This window comes from Lolium rigidum, chromosome 4 (assembly GCF_022539505.1).
Source record: "Lolium rigidum isolate FL_2022 chromosome 4, APGP_CSIRO_Lrig_0.1, whole genome shotgun sequence".
NCBI lineage: Eukaryota > Viridiplantae > Streptophyta > Magnoliopsida > Poales > Poaceae > Lolium > Lolium rigidum.
This window is the reverse complement of record NC_061511.1, coordinates 13,330,583-13,349,613: the sequence shown is the minus strand read 5'-3', so window position 1 is coordinate 13,349,613 and position 19,031 is coordinate 13,330,583. Positions and strand designations below refer to the sequence as shown.

The 19,031-nt window shown below is 43.5% G+C and overlaps 1 protein-coding gene across 1 annotated transcript; it reads right to left on the bottom strand.

Moving 5' to 3' along the window:
* Window positions 1-9,249: 9,249 nt before the first annotated feature.
* LOC124648987 (gamma-tubulin complex component 4-like) lies at window positions 9,250-16,838 on the bottom strand. The gene is made up of 16 exons (XM_047188671.1): window positions 16,608-16,838; window positions 14,711-15,002; window positions 14,357-14,493; window positions 14,078-14,176; window positions 13,148-13,268; window positions 12,785-13,057; window positions 12,576-12,656; window positions 12,410-12,493; window positions 12,171-12,257; window positions 11,918-11,973; window positions 11,634-11,819; window positions 11,279-11,504; window positions 10,845-10,933; window positions 10,188-10,341; window positions 9,926-10,048; window positions 9,250-9,843 (listed from the first exon to the last, which is right to left on the bottom strand). The coding sequence occupies exons 1-16, from the start codon at window positions 16,787-16,789 to the stop codon at window positions 9,778-9,780; spliced, it is 2,256 nt and encodes a 751-aa protein (XP_047044627.1). The 5' UTR covers window positions 16,790-16,838; the 3' UTR covers window positions 9,250-9,777.
* Between the last annotated feature and the right edge of the window lie 2,193 nt (window positions 16,839-19,031).

The window sequence follows — 19,031 nt, the reverse complement described above, 5'->3', positions numbered from 1 at the left end:
CATGGTACAGAGAAGCAGTGCACGACGGTGACACTGTGCGGTGCAAAACGACCCAAGGCAGTGCACCCGAGTCATGAAAGGCAGTTCAAAAAAAAAGTTCATCCAAACCTATCAAGATGGTATCTAGTTTTGTATATCTCGACGCGACTAGCACAGCCATGAAAACGAAACTTTATTTGGATACTCGGTTTGCAAGATATTCCGATTTTCGTATTCGAATCTACATAAAAAATGGAAAAGCCACGCAGCGACCTACTCCGCGCTCGCCACGTGTCACGCTGGGATGATCCGCGGGGGGCTTCAAACGCACCAGGCCGCGCCACTTGTCAGCGAGTGGTGCGAAGCCGAGCGCCCTCCCCTGAAGGGAGCCCTTTTTTTTAGTAAAAATTCAATTTCTATATGTTTTATTTACACTTCGTGGCATTTTTATGCATTTTCTGAAACTAACCTATTGACAAGATTCCACAGTGCTAGTTCCTATTTTCTATTGTTTTTGTATTTCAGAAAAGTTGTACAGGAAATATTCTCGAAATTGGAAGAAACGAAAGCCAAAGTTCCTATTTTTCCTGACCCGGAGACGGAGTCCAAAGTAGAGACGGAGGAGGGCACTGAGGCGGCAACACCATACCTAGGGGTGGTGTGGGCCCCTCTGACGCTCACCGACCTCGCCCTTCCGCCTATAAGTTGCCTCCCGACACAAAAACCATAAATCAACCAGCCTCCGTCCACGAAAAATTCTGTAGCTCCGCTGCCATCGAAGACAAGTTTCGGGGGACAGAACTCTTTGTTCCGGTACCCTGCCGGGACGGCGAATTGCCCCCGAAGACATCACCATCGACTCCACCGCCATCTTCATCGTTGTTGCTGACTCCCATGATGAGGAGGGAGTAGTTCTCCCCCGAGGCTGAGGGCTTTACTGGTAGCTATGTGGTTTATCTCTCTCCCCCATGGTATGATCTTTATGCGATCATGAGCTTTGTAATCTAATTGAATAAGTAGATGTTATTCTTCATCTATTATGCTACTCAAATGGTTTTATTATGTGATCTCCGGAGACAGCTTGTCCCAAGGTGTGAAGGTGACAGTGTGCACACCGTGTGTGTCTCTTAGACTAAACTTTATAGAAATATTTATAAATTGTGGTGTTTGTTAGTACTATCTTTGGATGCTCAAAGTGACAGAGCGGGGTGTCCCTAGATTTGGAACGCGACTTTAAGGAGTGCTTTTGTAGCCCTACGGGGTGAATTGTTGTTCGTTATCCAACCGGAGAGTAGTTCAGAGTAGCATAGTGAAGAACTGATATTTATGTATTCAATTATGATATCATTGTTGAGAGTCTCCTAGTGAAAGTAATATCCCTAGGCATTGTTTATAAGCATTGAAACACAATTTACAACCAGTTCTGCTACATGTTTGCTTGCTGCCATTTTTATTTCAGATTGCAATTACCACTCATAATCATCCATATTACTTGTATTTCACTATCTCTTCGCCGAACTAGTGCATATATACACCTGACAAGTGTATTGGGTGTGTTGGACACACAAGAAACTTCTTGTATCGTAACTGGAGGGTTGCTTGAGAGGGATATCTTTGACCTTTACCTCCCTGAGTTCGATAAATCTTGGGTGATTCACTTAAGGGAAACTTGCTATTGTTCTACAAACATCTGCACTTGGAGGCCCAACACTGTCTACAAGAATAGAAGCGTGCGTAGACATCAAGGTGGCTTGCAGGTTTCCGGCGGGTCGCGTGGGGTCTGCTTGAACGGCATGAATAAAGGTTGTGGTCCTCGGATCTCTCTCGTACCAAGACGAAGATCTTCCTTATGCATGTCCATCTGGATTTGCTCGATGTTGAGTTCCGAAAGGCTCGGCTGGCAAATGTAACAGTGCTCGTGACTGGAGTTTGCTTGTTTTGGAAGTATTCTATCATGCGCACACATGCTTTTATTTCGACCGTTTGATTCTGGAGGGAGCGACGTGAAGCTCGGTTATGTGTTGCCAGCAGATGACATTCTGGTCGATGGTGTATCAGAGACAGAGAATTCCTCGAAGGCCGGATTGGAGGACTAGCAGCGGTGGATCGAGTCGTGGTGTTGTTGAGGGATTTGCTTGGTATTCTGGGTCTCGTAACAGCTGTATGAAAGTGGGCGCAGCAGCACAAGTAAAGTTCAGAGTCTTACCTTTCAGGGTGAAAATCCAAGATCTGGCCTTAATTGGTTGTGGCTGGCAATGGTCTTATTTAAGGCATTGCTTTGAGAGCGGAGACTATTTCCAGGGTGAAAACCTAAGATCCTTTGATCGGGCGATGACGGTGCTTGTGCATTGTTCCCTCCTTGGAGGCGTCGCTTGTGGAGAGCGTGGATTTCAGGTGATGTCTTGGTGGTGGCTGTACTGTTGTTGCCAGGACTGGAGTACCGTAGCGGGACTTCTTTTTCTTAGTTTTCTTTTTTCTTTTTTCGTTGTGTGCATCCGTACTACCATTAATGTACTGTGTTGTTGCAGAGAGGCTGGGTGTATTTGGTATCTATCTGTATTAATATATTCCCTCTATCAGAAAACATATATGTGAAGACGCGTGATAACCCACAAGTATAGGGGATCGCAACAGTCTTCGAGGGAAGTAAAACCCAAATTTATTGATTCGACACAAGGGGAGGTAAAGAATACTTATAAGCCTTAACAACTGAGTTGTCAATTCAGCTGCACCTGGAAAAGCACTAGTAACGGGGTGATGTGAAAGTAGCGATGATATGAGAGCAGTAATAACGAGTAATACGATAGCGGTAGCAATAACACGGAGGCAATGGCACCAGAAAATAGTTGATACTACTTCCAATGACATGTAGAAACGAGTATATGATGATGAGAGATGGACCGGGGTTCCCAGCTATCTACACTAGTGGTAACTCTCCAATAACAAGTGTTGGGTGAACAAATTACAGTTGGGCAATTGATAGGATTGAAATTGCATTAAGACAGAACATCAAGATCATTAATCATGTAGGCATGTTTTCCATATATAGTCATACGTGCTCGCAATGAGAAACTTGTACAACATCTTTTGTCCTACCAGCCGGTGGCAGGCCGAGCCTCTAGGGAATCTACTGGAAATTAAGGTACTCCTTTTAATAGAGCATCGGAGCAAAGCATTAACACTCCGTGAAAACATGTGATCCTCATATCTAAGCCTTCCCCTCCGAGTTGTCCCAATTTACGTCACTTTGGGGCCTTTGGTTCCGGACATAGACATGTGCATACAACTTGTAGATACAATCTAAGCAATAAGTATAGAGCTTAAATCTAAGATCATGCCACTCGGGCCCTAGTGACAAGCATTAAACACAACAAGATTGCAGCAACAATAACTTCACAAACTTTATAGATAGACTAATCATAATGTAACAATCCATCGGATCCCAACAAACACAACACCGATTACATCAGATGAATCTCAATCATGTAAGGCAGCTCATGAGATCATTGTATTGAAGTACATTGGAGAGATGATACCAACTAGCTACAGCTAGAACCCGTAGTCCATGGGGGAACTACTCACGGAGCATGATGGAGGCGGTGGCGTTGATGGAGATGGCTTCCGGGGGCACATCCCCGTCCCGGCAGGGTGCCGGAACAGAGACTTCTGTCCCCCGAAACGGAGCTTCGCGATGGTGGCGGCGCCCCTGGAGTCTTTCTGGAGTTTCGTCAATTGGTATCGCGTTTTTAGGTCGAAAGGGCTTATATAGGCGAAGAGACGGAGTCGGAGGGGCCACGGGGGCTCCTCACACTAGGCCGGCGCGGCCAGGGTGGAGCCCGCGCGGCCCACACGTGTGGGGCCCCCAGGGCACCCCTCTGGTCCCCCTCTGACTTTCTGGAAGGTTCCGGGAAAAATAAGATGTTGGGTCTTCGTTTCGTCGAATTCCGAGAATATTGCCCGAACAGCCTTTCTGGAACCAAAAACAACGAAAACGAAGAACTGGCACTTCGGCATCTCGTTAATAGGTTAGTTCCGTAAAATGCATAAAAACATTATAAAGTGCAAGCAAAACATGTAAGTATTGTCATAAAACAAGCATGGAACATCAGAAATTATAGGTACGTTGGAGACGTATCAACGCGGATCGGTGTTGTCTTCTGCTTCAAAATCTTCTCGTCCATCTTACACCTCGTAATGTTCCAGTCGACCACCACCTGCAATCTCTTACCCTAGAGGGGACACCACAACTGGAGGAAAGAGAAGATAACAAAGAAAGGACAGTGGATTGCTTGAAAACAATTCTTGAAAGATCAACTTGTTGCGAATGGTCCACAAAGACCATAGCACTGCAGAAGCTCCCACCCAAACCATCTCAAAATTAGCACACTCATCCTGCTTTGAAAGAGAAAGAAGATCAACCAGAGAATGGGGTCAATCAGGCCATGCCACCACCTTTATCTGAAGCGACCAAACAAACACAGCAAGGGGGCAAAGAAATAACAAGTGATCAAGTATCTCATCCAGGCCACATAAATCACATTTACCAGTAAAATCTGCTCCCTAGTGGAGAGTCTGTCATGAATCACTTGCCACATGAAAATCCTCATTTTGGTAGGAATTTTACTTCTCCATAATTTATGAAGGAAGGGATCAGAAACCCCCTTAAAGGCCAACTACCGATACATAGATTTAAAGGAATATTGGTCATCTTTTCCCAACACACATCTGACAGAATCAAGTTGGTCAGATAAAAAAAAAGGATCAAGCATAACCAACAGTTGCTCCCAGATATCAAGCTACTGAAAATAATTTATAGATAAATATACAAAGGCATAATGGTGTAGTTGTAAAAGTTGTTGCCTTGTGACCAGGAGGTCACGGGTTCAAGTCTTGGAAACAACCTCTTGCAAAATTGGAAAGGCTATGTACAATAACCCAATGTGGTCCGACACCCGAACCCCGCGCAAAGTGGGAGCTTCATGCACTGGGTTGTCCTTTATACATAGGCACATAAAGAAAGGAAGAGAGGAGGAGCAAGCACGCATTCATCCTTCTGGGGTATGCTTGAGCAGTCAATCCGTATAAGTATAGAACTATTTATGGTTGGTACTTCGACTGGAGAGTGGGGAGTGGAGACCTCAAAAGGTTTATGTGTGCACGCTGAGTTCTAAGAATAACAGGTTTCACGTACCTATATGCAAGCATTATTGAACCAAACATGAAGCATTTACACGGATAGACGAGAGCATCATACGGAAAACTATGCACAAAATGAAATGGCCGAGCTATCAAAAACCTCTTGAAATCATTAGAAGTACCGTCAACACTCCTTTAGCGATCTTGACGACCACTCCCCAACCCCTTTTTTTATTGACCGTATTATCACCCACTGTATTCACCTCTACCGCTCCATCTCTCAATTGCACTATCCACGATGGGCAGCACACCTCCTTTTGGTTTGAGCATTGGCTTCCTGATAGCACCCTTTGCATTAGGTTTTCTGCTATTTTTTTCCACTTTCTCCATCCCCATGTCTTCGTTGCCTTTGCGCGTGCAGATGGGCTGACTCTCCACTTCAAAGGTTGCGCTCCCTCTCCGCGACTGGTGTCCGAGCGTTGAGGCCTGCTGCCACATCCTGTTCAAGAGCAACATCACCGACAAGGCATGGCGTCGTCTCAGTGTCTGCCATGGCCGCCTCAATACACGTGTTTTTGGGCACTTCTCTTGAATGTGAGGTGGCCCACGTATCAATAAAGCAGTATAGTTTTAGAGTCGGTATCAACTACTAAGCGTTGGCTGGCTGTGGAGCTAGCTACAAATAACATGGCAATGGCTTATAGCTAGCGGCTCATTAGATTATGAACAGGTGTGGATAGATGTCATACTTGCTCCACATCTTGCCACATAATCCCGTCACTTTTATCCTGTAACATTTTTTTGTGAGTGTACCGCTACTGCCCCCCTTCCCCATGTGTCGTCGGTCGCCGCTGCCGTCTGGAATCTTTGGAAGACTCGAAACGATGCTAACTTGAACAACAACCTCCTCTCCTCGACTCAGGTTCTCCTTCGCTGCACCGAAGACATCTCCCTATGGAATATGGATGCATAGATTCAAGAATTATGATGGATATGATGTTTATGCCATGTGTGGTCATTTTCTGCAATGTTCCGTGTGTAGTTTTAATTTAGCCTACTTTTGTTTTTCGGCTTTCATCTCGTAAGTCCCCTATAGCTACAAAAAAAAATGGCATGTGTTTGTTGACCCAGGGGTTTGCTTCGAGCGATATAGCAAGCGGAGGGAATCCCCCCCCCCCGACCGCCTGCATTTCACTAGGGTTTGCCTGAGGGAAGCCTTATATTATATCCATTAACTCCCACTGCCGAGGGGTTTGTAGTCAAGTCACTCTTTTAGTTAGGCTTTTCCACGGTTACTTCCGAATCCCCCGAGCCTGCGCTCTCCATCATGCACCATTTTTTTATGTTTTCCCTCTTTGTTTTGTTACAATCCATCATGCTATTTTAACCGGGAATCCCTTGTGTAGGCATCTAAGGAAAACGTATACCTCCATGATAGCATCTTCTAAGTGAAAGAGAAACAGAGAGAGACATTAAGCAAATTCTAAAGGAAAGACATACATTAAGCAGATAGTGCACCTCCACTTGCATTTATGAATAGCTATGCCTCTAGACTACACATATATAAAATGTCTTGTCAACATTATTTTTAACATATTGTGATGTGACATTTATTCTTAGGCCATCATTATTTCTTGTGAAGTCGGCACAAATTTGACAATGTCATAGGCAAACACGGTGCCTGATTGTTGCTTTTGCTAACATAAACTTTCCTTAATTATAAGTACCAAGCAAACTCCAACTGAATTGTTAGTCTAACCTTGAGACATCTCATCATATCATAACCATAAACTATTTGTGCACGTGAATCATGACCCAAATGTCAACTCTACACTACGGGAACCAGCCGAGGGCCCGACGGCCGGCGGCCGTCGGCACAGCATCACCTGCCGTCGGCCCACGTCTGTGCCTACGGCCGCCGTCGGCACCCCGCCATCGGCACAATATCGCCTCGGCACAGACTGGCTCGCCATCGGCCCAGCCTTTGCCGTCGGCACAGACGCCAGCCCGACGATCAAACGACGCCGTCGGCACAGTAGCCGTCGGCACAGTCAACATGGGGCCCGCGGAGCATCTAACGGCCGTTAGGTCAAGGGAGGTACTGTGCCGACGGCCAAGCCGTCGGCCTAGACACTGCCATCGGATGACCAGAGGCTGCCACGCGTCCACGCCCCTGCTGCTGTGCCGACGGCCAAGCCGTCGGCCCAGATGCTGCCATCGGAGGACCAGAGGCTGCCACGCGTCCACCTTTCTGCTGCTGTGCCGACGGCCAAGCCGTCGGCCCAGATCCTTCGGCCCAGATGCATATTGCATATGTACACCAAAAAATGGCAAAGATATGCACCCACTAGCACTGGCAGAGATCCAAGGCAAGCTACCAGGATGCACTGGACACCCCCTAGATCAATTTTTTCTTTGTAAAACTGCATTTTCCCACCATATATGCACCCCCTAAAATTATTTTATATCTATATGTTGGCACTCTCTGTGCACCCTAGTTCCAGATGATGTTACTCCGCCACTTCCCACCAGCACGTTCAAAGATACATTGGCAGACCTCAACCATCAAGTATGTTTATTTGAGTATATGTTAATAAAACTTTAAAAACTGTTATACTACTATGAAACTATTTTTCATGATAAAACTAATTTACTGACAATTCAAAAAAAAACTAATTAACTGTATTATTTTCATCTTAATATTCTGAACAGTTCTTTTTAGCGCAATTTCTTCTCTGGGCAATGGGAGTCTAGAAAGCATAAGTCGTGTGCCTGCTCTTTTGTACGCATATTTATTTTTTCCTAGTGCATTTGAATACTGGATGGTACTTATTCAGAAACTCGAGATGCTCCAGCTGAATGGGAGTTGCGCAATGGCGCGAGTGGCATCTGATATAGTGCAGGATATTTGACAGATAACATATAATAAGTATTATACGGCAGTACATGCTAGCTAGGTATAGCTGGTCTGTCTAGGTCAACTGTGGTCTGTGGGAGTGGGATCCAACGTGCGTGTTTCTGCCACATCTCCACACAATGACACAAGTGAATAATTGTCTCACGCCTGAACCCAGAGAATCAGCAATATCCATTAGTTTTCTGGATAAACTAAGGCTTCTCCCAAATCAAAGTACACGCGTTGATACGATTGCATCTGGAAAAAAGAATGTTATGGATTATTTAAATAGGTTAAACAATTCAGAGTCAAAACCATGCAGACGCAACGAAGAACGAGGGCAGATAGCTTGTGGGTTATAAAAGAAGAGCAACACGCGCAGGCGCGCACGTCGTCGGTGCCAAGTGCTTGGCTTAGCTAGCTTGGCAAGGCAACGACCATGGTGATGGCGGAGTCGGAGGAGACGACCAGGGAAGGGCCGTCGTCTCAGCCGCCGCCGGCGTGTCGGCGGCTGACGGTGTGGTGCAAGTCGCTGGTGTTCCGCGGCGACGGGTACGCGGTGTTCGACGACGCGGACGGGCGGATGGTGTTCCGCGTCGACAACTACGGCGTCGGCCAGGGCAGCGACATGGCGCTCATGGACCACGCCGGCCGCGTCCTCCTCACCGTCCGCCGCCGCCATCGCAAGGTGAGTGTAGATCTATTCTAACTTACTACGATTTGGCCATTACATGGGCTAACGAATTAGCTTCATGCAGATGCTGAGCTTGATGCCGGAGACATGGGAGGTGTACAATGGCGACGTCGACGGCAAGGTGATCGATGGCCACAGCGTCTATCATAAGGCGATCGACGGCGAACCTCGTCTAGTGATGAGAGCCACCAAGGATCTGTGCAGCTCCAGCTGCACCGTTTCTGTGCTAGCGGCTGACAAGCCAGGCCTCTACCGCCTGAGCTGGTCACGGCAGGAAGAATGGTCAAGGATCTACCAGTGCGGCTCTACCGGTGACAACACTCTCGTCGCCGAGGTGAGGCGGAAACTTGGAGGGCCAGAGAAGACGACATTGCTGGGCAAGGACGTGCTGTCGCTCGTGGTTCAGCCAGGGATGGACCATGCCATCACCATGGCCATGCTCATGATCTCCAACTCGTACCGATGACCGAGCCACATACCTGAATCGGCAAGGCCAAATGCTAATGCACATAGAAGCTTTTAAAATGTTGGTGGGCTGTCAGAGTAGATCAAAAGTATACCCGATTGCAAATCTTGTATTCTTGGGCATTCATTCCAGTATTGCATTCATCCCTCCGGAAATAGTTACAAGGTAAATCATGCATTGCAATAATGCTGAAGTACTATACACATCATCTTGCTACCATTTCATCTACAGCCACACCATGTTTCCAATTGACATGCCAAGAATTGGATATAACAAATAACAAGGGAAATGTAGGAAAGCAAGCAAACACATGCACATCACACCACGGGCGGAAACAAATATCACCTGGTACCCCTTTTTGGGCAAACAACTCTCATCTATCAAAAGCTGGAATCAAAGCGCACACACATGAGCCATAAATATGAGCATTGGAATAAACAAACACTACCTACTGTTTACTTCCAGGGCAAACAACTGACGCTACAGGTAATTTACAAATGCTATAGACTCTTCCTTCCCTTCTTTATGTGATGCGTGAGAACCATTGTCGGTAAGCAGCACCATTTTCGTGTAAATCTCGCAAAAGCAGCCATGATGGTTATAGGCTTATAGCTGGGTACCCGCTGTGTTTGGGCGAAGCCTGCCCGAGTTCATCACCCCTCTCGCAGTTGTCTGACATTAAAGAGAAAATGTACATTAAGTAAAAGGAAAATGTAAGTCTAATGTTTACCGATTCCTAATTGAGGAGACTTACCTCAAAGAAAGAGTTGAAGTTTAGTCTCATCAGAAACTGCCTAAGGAAAGGTGCTCTCTGACTTCCAGCAAGTCGACTACTCCTTAGGATAGTGTACAGCGAATTTGATTTCTTGTTGAACTCCTGAAGATCACCAAATATGTAAGTTCACGATACGTATACTAGGAAACTAAGCAGTGAGACTTTCATGAAGTGCTGGGCTAAGCCGTGGCACATCCCTAATTTGTTTAGAGAAGGCCAATAGTGTTGGGTAGGACGATACCTCAGTTATGTGATCAATCTCAAACATGTTTGCGCCGGTTTCATAATGCTCGATACTCCAACAGAACTGCAAGCAGAGCTTCATTATACTGTCCAGTATCCTGGACACTGATCCTATATCCAAGAAGGATTGTGAAATCAATGCTGACAAATAGCTGCAGTGCAAGAGGCAATAGTCAGCCAAGATAGCATAACAGAATAAATTCGTTGTGAGTACCACCAGTTACGGTAATATCCCCATGTAACTATTGCAACTTGTAGAAAGGGCTATACAAATCCTTATATATACCCAATACATCCATATACTCAAGCATCAGATAATAGACAGCACTTCCCAACATTGTAATTGAACGTAAACCTATTCCGTACCCAAAGGTCCAACAGATAACAAAAGACACTCTTATGAGTACGTAAGAAAGGGAAATGTAACGAAAAAATGACAGAACTCGCTTCAAGTGGCTTAATCCAGACTACAAAATAAACGTACTTACATAATTTTATTTACATTCTAAGATCAGACCTTATGGAAAATTCTATTCAAAGAATATGAATATGTCGTGACATAAATTCCGTAAACAATACATGATCAAATAAATACCATACCTATTCGTATTAATAAAATAAGTTATACAAGATAAAGTGAAAAACTGCTGCTTACTCTTGATGAAAGGTCACTAGTTCTGTAAAATCGTGTGAATCTTGGACATGAGTTTGCAAGACATTCCATTGTGACTCAATTACATCAACCTGCAACAGAAGTCCAATAAGTAAGGGAATATGGAAAATTATCAAACTAAACAAAGTTGGTACCAAAGCACATTCCTACAGCTATCTAGCAAAATGAATTGTTTTACTTTATGTGTTCAAGCAAAATAAAGTACAATTAACATTGTCAGCAGTCACGTTGTGGTCTCAAGTTATTAAGCAAACGTCATGCACATGCTCTGAATCAGTACTATACATAAAAGGTGTTATCTTTAGGATTAGATGAAAAGAAGGACACAAGACCAGACAGCTTTACATGCACACATATGGGTAACATCTGGAATAAGGAAGAATATACAGAAAAGTGGTAGCTTATCTGGTTATTACCTGGATGTAGAACTGTAGGTTTCTGATCAAGAAAGCCATATGCTCCCTTACTCGCCAGAAAGGCTTAGTGCGTAACCGGCGCAGTTGGGTTGCAGAAGAATTTTTCCGATCCTTGCAATAATCAGAAAAATCAACATGATCTTGATGCATTACAGCTGTCCAAGATTTCTCCAATTCCATTTGTGTCCTCTTCAATCGGATGAGATACTGGAAAACTTTGCGATACCTGGATACAATTTGTGTATTCTAAAAAATGGGAATTTAAAAGGCTAGAGAACTCCTGAAATCACACTCAAAGAACTGCGGCATTCAAAAATAATTTTGTTGAGAATAATCTATTTAGTACAACACTTACTTAGAAAGAACATCAGGAGTAAAGAAGAGTTGTAGTGGCCAATCGACAGAATATTCTAGAGCAATACTATGCCATCCATCAAGTGCCAACTCTGAGCTAGCCTTCCCTTGAGAGGAAAGATCTGGAGTATTGGACTTTTGAAGATCTTTCTGCGAGGTGCTTGATTTCATACCAAACAACGGCATCCTACAAAAGAGAAACAAAATGAGTTATCAGCACAGAACTGAAATTCACTAAGCATGGCTTGACATCAGTTACAACATGTGCCTAACAGAAATACCAACCTTAGGGAAACCCTGGCGAAGTATTTGTCTTCATCACCTATAGTCTTCAGCGCAGCCTGCAGAATTAATAAGAGGAAATAAATCCAGGTCACAAAATATCACACATATTTGCTAACATCAGGTAAAACAGCAGACAGCTGATCTCAACTCAATTATACGTAAGTTGGTGACTATAAACCGACACATAGCAATGTGATCAAATAAGATTGTGTATCAATAAGACCTCAGCAACGAGGAAAAGGTTGTCACTTACCAACTGAAAAGGAACAATGAGATCTGCTTCAGCTGTAGATTGACGAGGTGGTAAGCGCATTAATTGACGGCTTTCCTCGAGAAAACACTGGTTCAAAAGCATGATTCTGAGTTTCAGGAAAACAACCCAATAGGGCACTGCAGCACAAATTTGCATTGTAGTAATGCAACTACAGAGACACATACATGCAAAAGAAGGAATAGGGAAGATATTTCATGGATCCAGAAGTGCATGATTACCTGGAAAAAATCACCTTTTGCTAAAAGGAAATAATCTTTAAGTGCCTTCAAGTGACCATTGAGATCAGCCCGTACAACCACTAGCTTTTACCGAAAGAAACAATCGGTGATGTTCATGTGCAATAAAACATTAAGAGAATACATAATGCTTTCAGTCATCCAGTACCTGCCAAAGATGATTAGCTGCAATTGTTCGTATTGAGCTAACAGCAGACTCAAACAACCTTTTATGGAACTCGGAAGAATGCTGCAGAAATAACATGAACATATGTCAATAGTACTCCTTAAAGAGATAAATATAAATGCATTTTTTGATACACACAACAGGACAAGGTGCCGAAAATAAATGTTGCCAGCAGAAAGCTAACACCTAACCTTTAGCTGTTTGAGCATGGCATCAACTTTATCCGCTTCAACTTGTGGTAATAATTCTTCTGCGCTAATGTTGGAGAAGTTTGGTAGCTCCTTCAGAGCACCGGAACCCCCTGTGAAACTTTGCATTCTATGAGATCCTTTCAAGATCTGACTTTGGTTAGCAGGTTCCTGCAATGTAGCACCAGGACTAGGATTTCTAAGTACCCTTATTGCTTTTCCGGCAAAGAGAATTGATTCTGCAACTCGCATGTGGATATACTCAGGCAACATGTCCTGCCAGGAAAAAAAACAATGTATATAAGTATCTAGGGGAACATTATTGCCTCATACACATGCACTTCAGAAAAATGAGTATAAGCATACCAATGATACATGAAATCCTGAATGCCAACTAGTCAGGGATGAGTCTTTAGCTAATTTCTGTGCAAACTTATCAGCAACATCTGACTGAGCTGATTCATTCTCCTCATCCCTGTCGACCTGTCTGAAAAGGAAGGCAAGTAGTTTTACATCTCAAGACTACTTGTTGTAATGCGAAAAGGCAACTGGTACAATTGTTTCTATAAAATGTTGAATGTAGAGGTAGCCAAAATCACACTAAACTCTAAACCACACATATAGCAAGCAAATTTTCATGTCTATCAGTTTAACTGTCATGTGGGGCATGACTTATAGGCGTAGGAAGAAGGGCACAGCTGCACCAGACCAGCTAGCAACCGCACCAGGCACCCAAGGAAAGAGCGCTGGACTTTCAGGATAAGGGTCCCAAGAGACTATTATCTCTTTAACTTAGACAGTTAACATTTGCTAGTTAGTATCTTTCCCAAGTAGTTTCCCTTTATTGTCAAGTCGTTTCCATGGGATTGCTCCCCATGTTAATGTAAGCCGTGGCTATATAATGGCAGGGCCTCTATCTCAATCTCTATCTCTCTCTATTCTCTGCAACCTACGATCCAACCCAGATCCCCTCAGTTCCCTAGGTAGTGACATTAACAATACTAGACTTCTTGTCAATCACATACAGAATTGTCACAGTAGTTTGTTTCCATATCTAAGGGTCGGGATTAGGGAAGCAGGTATATACAGGAAAATCTAGATTATATTCATATTATAACCGAAATTTCAAAAGAACTTGGTATTGGGGTTCCTCCAGTTGAAATGTCTGCATGCCATTTAGCAGGCTAAAATGTATAACTGGATAGTGTGTGGCCACAATGGATCGGAAGCAGGACTAGAATGGCAATTACAAAATTAAAAGAATATTTAATGGAAGCTCTGTATTTCAATGCTGACCTTCTGATAAAAAATTCGTGGTACTGATCTTGAAGAATACCATAAACCATCCAAGAATTCAGCTGGTTGAACATGACCTGGTGTCCATGCCAAAGGAGCCTACTCTTATTTTTACCACCAATAAGAAGGAAAAGAATAAGCAAACAACGGATCACAAGGGGCATAAGAAATATGCAAGTATGCAGTAAGAGAAAGTAGTTGCAAAAATTGAAGTGCAAAGGAATGGAAATGGGAGTTGTTTTACTTCAAATGTCACATATATATATGAATATGCAATACCTCTGAATGCAGCTTTGCAGTTCTGGAACCCCACAATGGCATCGTTTATGCAACAGGTTAAGAAGCTGTCCTCCCTTGATGTCTTTCTGCTCGATTTCCACAACAAGGTCATAAAGTGGAGGCAGGAGAACCTCAAACTACGAATTCACAGAACAATGAATCAGGTCAGTGCCAAAAACAACACATCACACACCATGCATGCCAATACAATATAACATTGATATATGTGCAAAAGCTTATACTAGTCTATCGTTGACAAATATTGCAAATGCAATACATAGTACAAGGTTGTACAGAAATTAGGAAAATATATTGCCTACAGGAACTGTAACTGCAAGATGTTCAGGAACACACCTTATTTAGCCCATGGGTTACTGTCGCCAGGATAGGCAATGGATCAGACAATAGGTTTTGCTCAACCTGCAGAACAGCTGACCTATAAACTGATAAAATCTCGGCAATACCATTGCCAATTGCTCTCCGGTATGCACTCCCTTTTCTCACTTTGCCCTTCAGAGTTATATCAGCATTAGGTGATGAAACATCTACAGAAGACTGAATCCAGCTCAGATCTCGAGACTCGGTTGCAAAGCGGTTCAGTTCTCTATAGTAAAAGCCCAGAGAAATGAGCCTTTCAATAGCGCACCTGCAAAAGAGGACACTCCACTTATGTGTGGTGAAACAAGAGCTGAAGACAAGGCAAAGATGATATCCATATTTTGCCTACAACACATGTCCTACGATATTGATGACAACCAAGAACTAAATGCACCAAAATGATCGCCATGCTGGGATTAGCCACGGATCGATCACATCAAAACTAGACGAACACACGCAGACAACAATTTATGGCCAAGGGTGCATATCGCACCCTCTAATCTCTTTATTTCTTTCTGTTTTCTCAACTCCCACGGTTACAATCTTGTGCGGCCTGGACATGTTTATATACACGCACGGCCGACCAAAGACTAACCTACCCGGACATGAACTGATGCAACTTTTCCTAAACCTACACGAACTGAAGACCACAAGCACACACGGCAGGTGCCCAGCTAGTAGTACACGTAGAAACCAACTAGGATTCCACGTACGTACTAGCTAGGATTCCTACTACATGAGTAACTCTTTTCGCAAAAAAAAAAAATACTACATGAGTAACTCGGATATCAAACTGACTCGATGACATGTTTTAGACGTAATCACTGACTTAGTACTAAACACTATATTAAGGCAAGATTATTTCCAACACGATAGTGCTTCTGGTCACTGAAAACATAGAGTTCTTAAAATTTGTATACACTTAAATCCAATGTAAATATTCCCACAAAGAAACCTAATGCAATATCCTTTCCTTTTGGATGTGATTTCTTGTATCCGGTGCAGTATGTCACAGTTCATGCGCAGCATGGATACTTACATTACATGCAGAGTAAAAGCACGGCGTGTGCATTAAAGATGAATCTTTTCAGATACCGTTGTTATTTTTAAACAGTGGAATTGTGTGCCTTTATCATGTAAAAGTGCAGCCTTGTTAGAACACAGGACGCACTACTAATGGATGTGCTTGTAAATGCATATGCTCAGTGTCTTCATCTCCATTTATCTAACTAAACTACACTACCTACAAAGCTTAATAAGAACTGAAGTACGGAATGTGTGAATTTCTCAGTTCTAGACTTGGTCTGCTGAGGCTAAAATTTCCAGGAAACAACTCGTTTCCGATTAAGTAATGTGAATTTCTTAGGTCTAGTCCTGTTCTATCGAGGCTACATTTCTAGGAAATAACTCATTTCTCATTTCCTAAGTTTGTCCGGAAGTCGAAACCATAATTCTTGCCAATTCATGATATGCCAATACCATAACTCCATCACAATGTCTAGCATTACACATTTCAATTTCAACTGGTATGCTCTCCGACAGACCGGTACACATACACCATACATGTTATTAAATAAGAAAAGGCAGTAAAGAAATTAGTTGAATCCTCCATTCACCCATGTGATTGACCGAACAGCGATTGCAGTTAGCTATGGTTCAGATTCAATAGCCACAGTTATAAAGCACTTAAGCGCAGCAAAAAATTGTGCATCAGGCAAGCAACACAACCAGGAAAACAAGAACCCCGGGTTCTAAGTTTGTTAATGCCGCAACGCACCGCATCGAATTCGACCACCTAACTAGGCCAGGCCCCCACAGATCCCTCGCGCGGTTACAGATTCGTAGCAGGGGAAGAGTCTCGGGTCTATCTTACCTCTCGGAAGGCTGGAGGAAGGTGAGGTCGGGGGCGAGGCGGAAGGCGGGGCCCGCGTCGGCGTCTCCGGCGGCCACGGATTCGGCGGGCGAGGGCCGGCGGCGGGTGGAGGAGGAGGAGGAGTTGTCGAGCACGAAGTCGCCGGTGAAGCCGAGGAGGGCGAGGAGGAGCTCGTGCAGCATCCCGGCGTCCCCGGGATTTTGCTAGGGTTCCGGCGAGATCGCGAGAGAGAGCGCAGTGAGCGGAGAGGGCGGGGATGTCGGGATTCAGTTTGTTTTTAAATATCTGTTTCCAAATACAAAACGTTTTGGTAGTTCAAGAAAATCCTACTGCAAATATGAAACGTTTAGGCAGTTCAAATGGTTCAACATGTCTTATATGCTAGAACACTATTGCATCTTTTACTGGTGAACTTTCTTTCTCTTGATAGCCTTTCATGTACTAAGCATGATATAGTGTTTGTGTATCCAAAATCCTTTTAAACCAATTTATTACTTTTACATGTGTTCGCGCTTTTAAACCAATTTATTACTTTTACATGTGTTCGCGGAACCAGCTAGCTAGGGATCTATGTGGTATGGAGGCGATGGAGGAGACAGAGACTACGATAGTGGTAAGGGCAGTAGCGTGGAGCACGGAGATGACGTTGAGGCGTTGTTGGGTGAAGCGGAGGAGGTTCGCGGCGTCTAAGTGGTCGCCATGAGGCCTCGAGCTCGGTGGCGAGCGGCATTGTTTCTTCCTTGGCCACAGGTGCCTCGGGGTCGATCTTGGTGAACTCGCAACCAATGGGGGCGCATAGCTCTAGGGTGTGTTACGCCCTAAGACTAGGCTAAGCGAGACATCCGCCACACACTTATAGTCTGAGAGGCATATATATATGCACAAGGCATGAGAAAATAACCATAAATCAGAAAAGTGGGTCTCAAGAAGCTTATTTACTCGTATTACCAAAAAAAATATGTTTACATAAAAAATCTATAGACATTCCCATTGACCCGATTGGTCCATCCTACTTCTTGAGCGACATCACTTCCGCGTGTTCCTACGTTACCATCGAATACATCTAAAAACATGACAAAAGTCAAAGTGAGTACGACAATGAATGAGTTAGTATTGGTATCACATATGATCACAAGCTTACTGCCGGAGATTCACAAGGATGGATTGCACACTTTTACACTGCCAATAGGGTACCCAACATGGACAGTCTCAACCATAACCAGAAAGACGCTAGTCAACCATATTCTTTATCTACTAGACCCAGATACTTGGGTATACTAAGGTTAGTCATTGACGAAGATATGCCACTTCTAATTGGTAAGGGCCGATGTCATTGGACAGAAACTATGCACAAGCTCATTGTTTGTCCATTCCTTCTGGTTCCTATGACACCAACTCTAGCAATGTATGTGCACCATGTCTAAGGTTCTTAATTTTTTGTGAAGGATATTGTAGTGACCCAGCATACCACTACATGGTGTAGTATGCAAATCGTTCACATAACACCAATAAAACACCATCCCACTAGTATTACATCCCTCTGAGTGGTACAACAGAAACATTTGCGGGTCCAAGGCATATCTATAAAATTATACACATACTCTTTACAGAAGACCCTACTTTATAATAAGGTAAAACTGCAGAAACTCAATTCGGCTCCCGGGTGCGTATGATCCCTCTACCATAAAGACATATTTCCAAGTGTTAAAAAGAATTTACAAAAAATTTACATGTACATCTCCATAATATATGTGTATTCGTCAAGTTTCACGAAAAAATGATATTTTTTGTAGTCTAAGCGAAAAAGAGAAAAATTATCTTGTAACAAGTCTTTGTTTCAACACCAAATTTTGTCTTTTTTACACACGCCACATGACATGTCGATTTTTCATGAAACAACTTTGTGAGCACGTAGCACATGAAGATGTACGTGCGAAATTTTTGTTTCAATTTTTTTGACATTTTAAAATGTGTCTAACATGTATTTCAAAATAAAGGGAACATACGCTCCCATGTGCCAAAACATCACTCCCGGTAAAACTGCAAATAAATTCAAGAAGAAGAACTCATAGTCTAACTTATTACTAAATTAATCTATAGAGGTACCTGACTGGCTAGAGAGACTATGATTGGATTCTAGCTACTTAGATGCTAGGATTAGGGAGCTAGTTCGCTTCTATAGGGTTTCTCCATTTAAGATGTAGTGATTGACTTCGTTGACTCCTCTGACAGGGTCTTGTCTCTTGTAGTAGTTGACTCCTCCGTATTCGAGTTTTACTGTAGATCTTCCTTCGATGCCTCCAGATATAGAAGGGGGTTCAAGAGGGAACGGGTGAGTACGAGAGTACTCAGCAATTTCAATAATAGAAATATAGGTGTATCATGCGCTAACTACCGCCTTAGACCAGGAAGTCGTAGGAAAAT